Source organism: the organism of the source record quoted next (assembly GCF_019968985.1).
Source record: "MAG: Porospora cf. gigantea B chromosome Unknown PgB_NODE_9856_length_1248_cov_1537.65, whole genome shotgun sequence".
Lineage (NCBI taxonomy): Eukaryota > Apicomplexa > Conoidasida > Eugregarinorida > Porosporidae > Porospora > Porospora cf. gigantea B.
The window spans coordinates 1-1,248 of record NW_027179376.1 but is presented as its reverse complement, the minus strand read 5'-3'; the positions used below and the strand labels follow the sequence as shown (position 1 = coordinate 1,248).

The 1,248-nt window shown below is 50.9% G+C and overlaps 2 protein-coding genes across 3 annotated transcripts; both read right to left on the bottom strand.

Moving 5' to 3' along the window:
- On the bottom strand, positions 1-505 carry KVP17_003318 (uncharacterized protein; the record flags this gene model as incomplete). Of its 2 annotated transcripts, none has more annotated exons than XM_068520452.1 (1): positions 1-505. In XM_068520452.1, a coding segment is annotated over one exon (505 nt), but the record flags the coding sequence as incomplete, so codon positions are not given. The 2 variants fall into 2 exon arrangements, with proteins under 2 accessions (XP_068370855.1, XP_068370854.1); XM_068520451.1 differs by having other exon boundaries at positions 14-505.
- A 135-nt stretch (positions 506-640) lies between these two features.
- Positions 641-1,204, bottom strand: KVP17_003319 (uncharacterized protein; the record flags this gene model as incomplete). The annotated part of the gene is made up of 1 exon (XM_068520453.1): positions 641-1,204. The coding sequence occupies one exon, from the start codon at positions 1,202-1,204 to the stop codon at positions 641-643; it is 564 nt and encodes a 187-aa protein (XP_068370856.1).
- Positions 1,205-1,248: the final 44 nt, after the last annotated feature.

Below are 1,248 nucleotides of genomic sequence, written 5' to 3'. Positions count from 1 at the left end.
CGTAGATCGGCACAGTATGCGACACGCCATCACCGCTATCCATGACGATACCAGTGGTCCTTCCGGAGGCATACAGAGACAACACAGCCTGGATCTGCACGTAGGTGGCGGGACACCCGAAAGTCTCGAACATCATCTGGACCATCTTCTCCCTGTTGGACTTGGGATTCAGAGGTGCCTCAGTCAGCAACACAGGATGCTCTTCTGGGGAGATCCTCAGCTCATTATAAAAAGTATGGTTCCAGATCTTCTCCATGTCGTCCCAAGACGTAATGATGCCGTGGGCAATAGGGTAGGACAGGGTGAGAATACCTCTCTTAGCCTGCGCCTCGTCTCCTACATAGGCGTCCTTCTGTTCCATACCGACCATGATGCCCTGATGCTTAGGACGTCCGATGATGGAGGGAAATACGTGCGAAGGGGCGTCCTCTCCGGAAAGTCCACACTTCACCATTCCGGATCCGTTGTCGACCACACAGGGAGTAGCGTCCTCGAAATCAGTCATCGTAAATTGAATGAGTAATTGCTAATTCTTACTCAGCTGTTCTCATAATTCATAGGTGGGACGTCATCACAAAACTAACTCGACTCATTCTAAAAACGCAACTATGTTTAGCTCATTTTAAAGTACAAAACAACTTTAAGCACACTTTCTGTGAACGATTGCAGGGCCGGACTCGTCGTACTCATCCTTGGTGATCCACATGGAGGCAAATGTGGAGAGGGATGAGACAATGGAGCCTCCAATCCAGACGGAGAACTTCCTTTCAGGGGGTGCCACCACCTTAACTGACATTGCAGAGGGGGCGAGGGCAGTGATGTCCTTGGTCATCCTCTCGCCGATACCCTCATACATGGTGGTGCCGCCAGACAAGACGATGTTAGCATAGAGATCCTTGCGGATATCCATGTCACACTTCATGATGGAGTTGAATGTGACCACATGGATTCCCTTGGCCTCGTTACCCAGGAATCCAGGCTGGAACAGGCCCTCAGGGCAAACAAAACGCTCCTTGCCGACTGAAATGGTGTTGCCATCAGGCAGCTCGTAGGTCCTGTCAATAGTGTCAGACTCCTCAGCCGTCTTGAGCTCCTCGTCATAGTCCAACGCAATATAGCAGAGCTTTTCTTTGATGTCACGAACGATTTCCTTCTCAGCAGTGGTAGAGAAGGAATGACCTCTGTGATGGAGACAGGTGACCATGTAATCAGTGAGGTCGCGACCAGCAAGGTCCAGACGCTGCACAG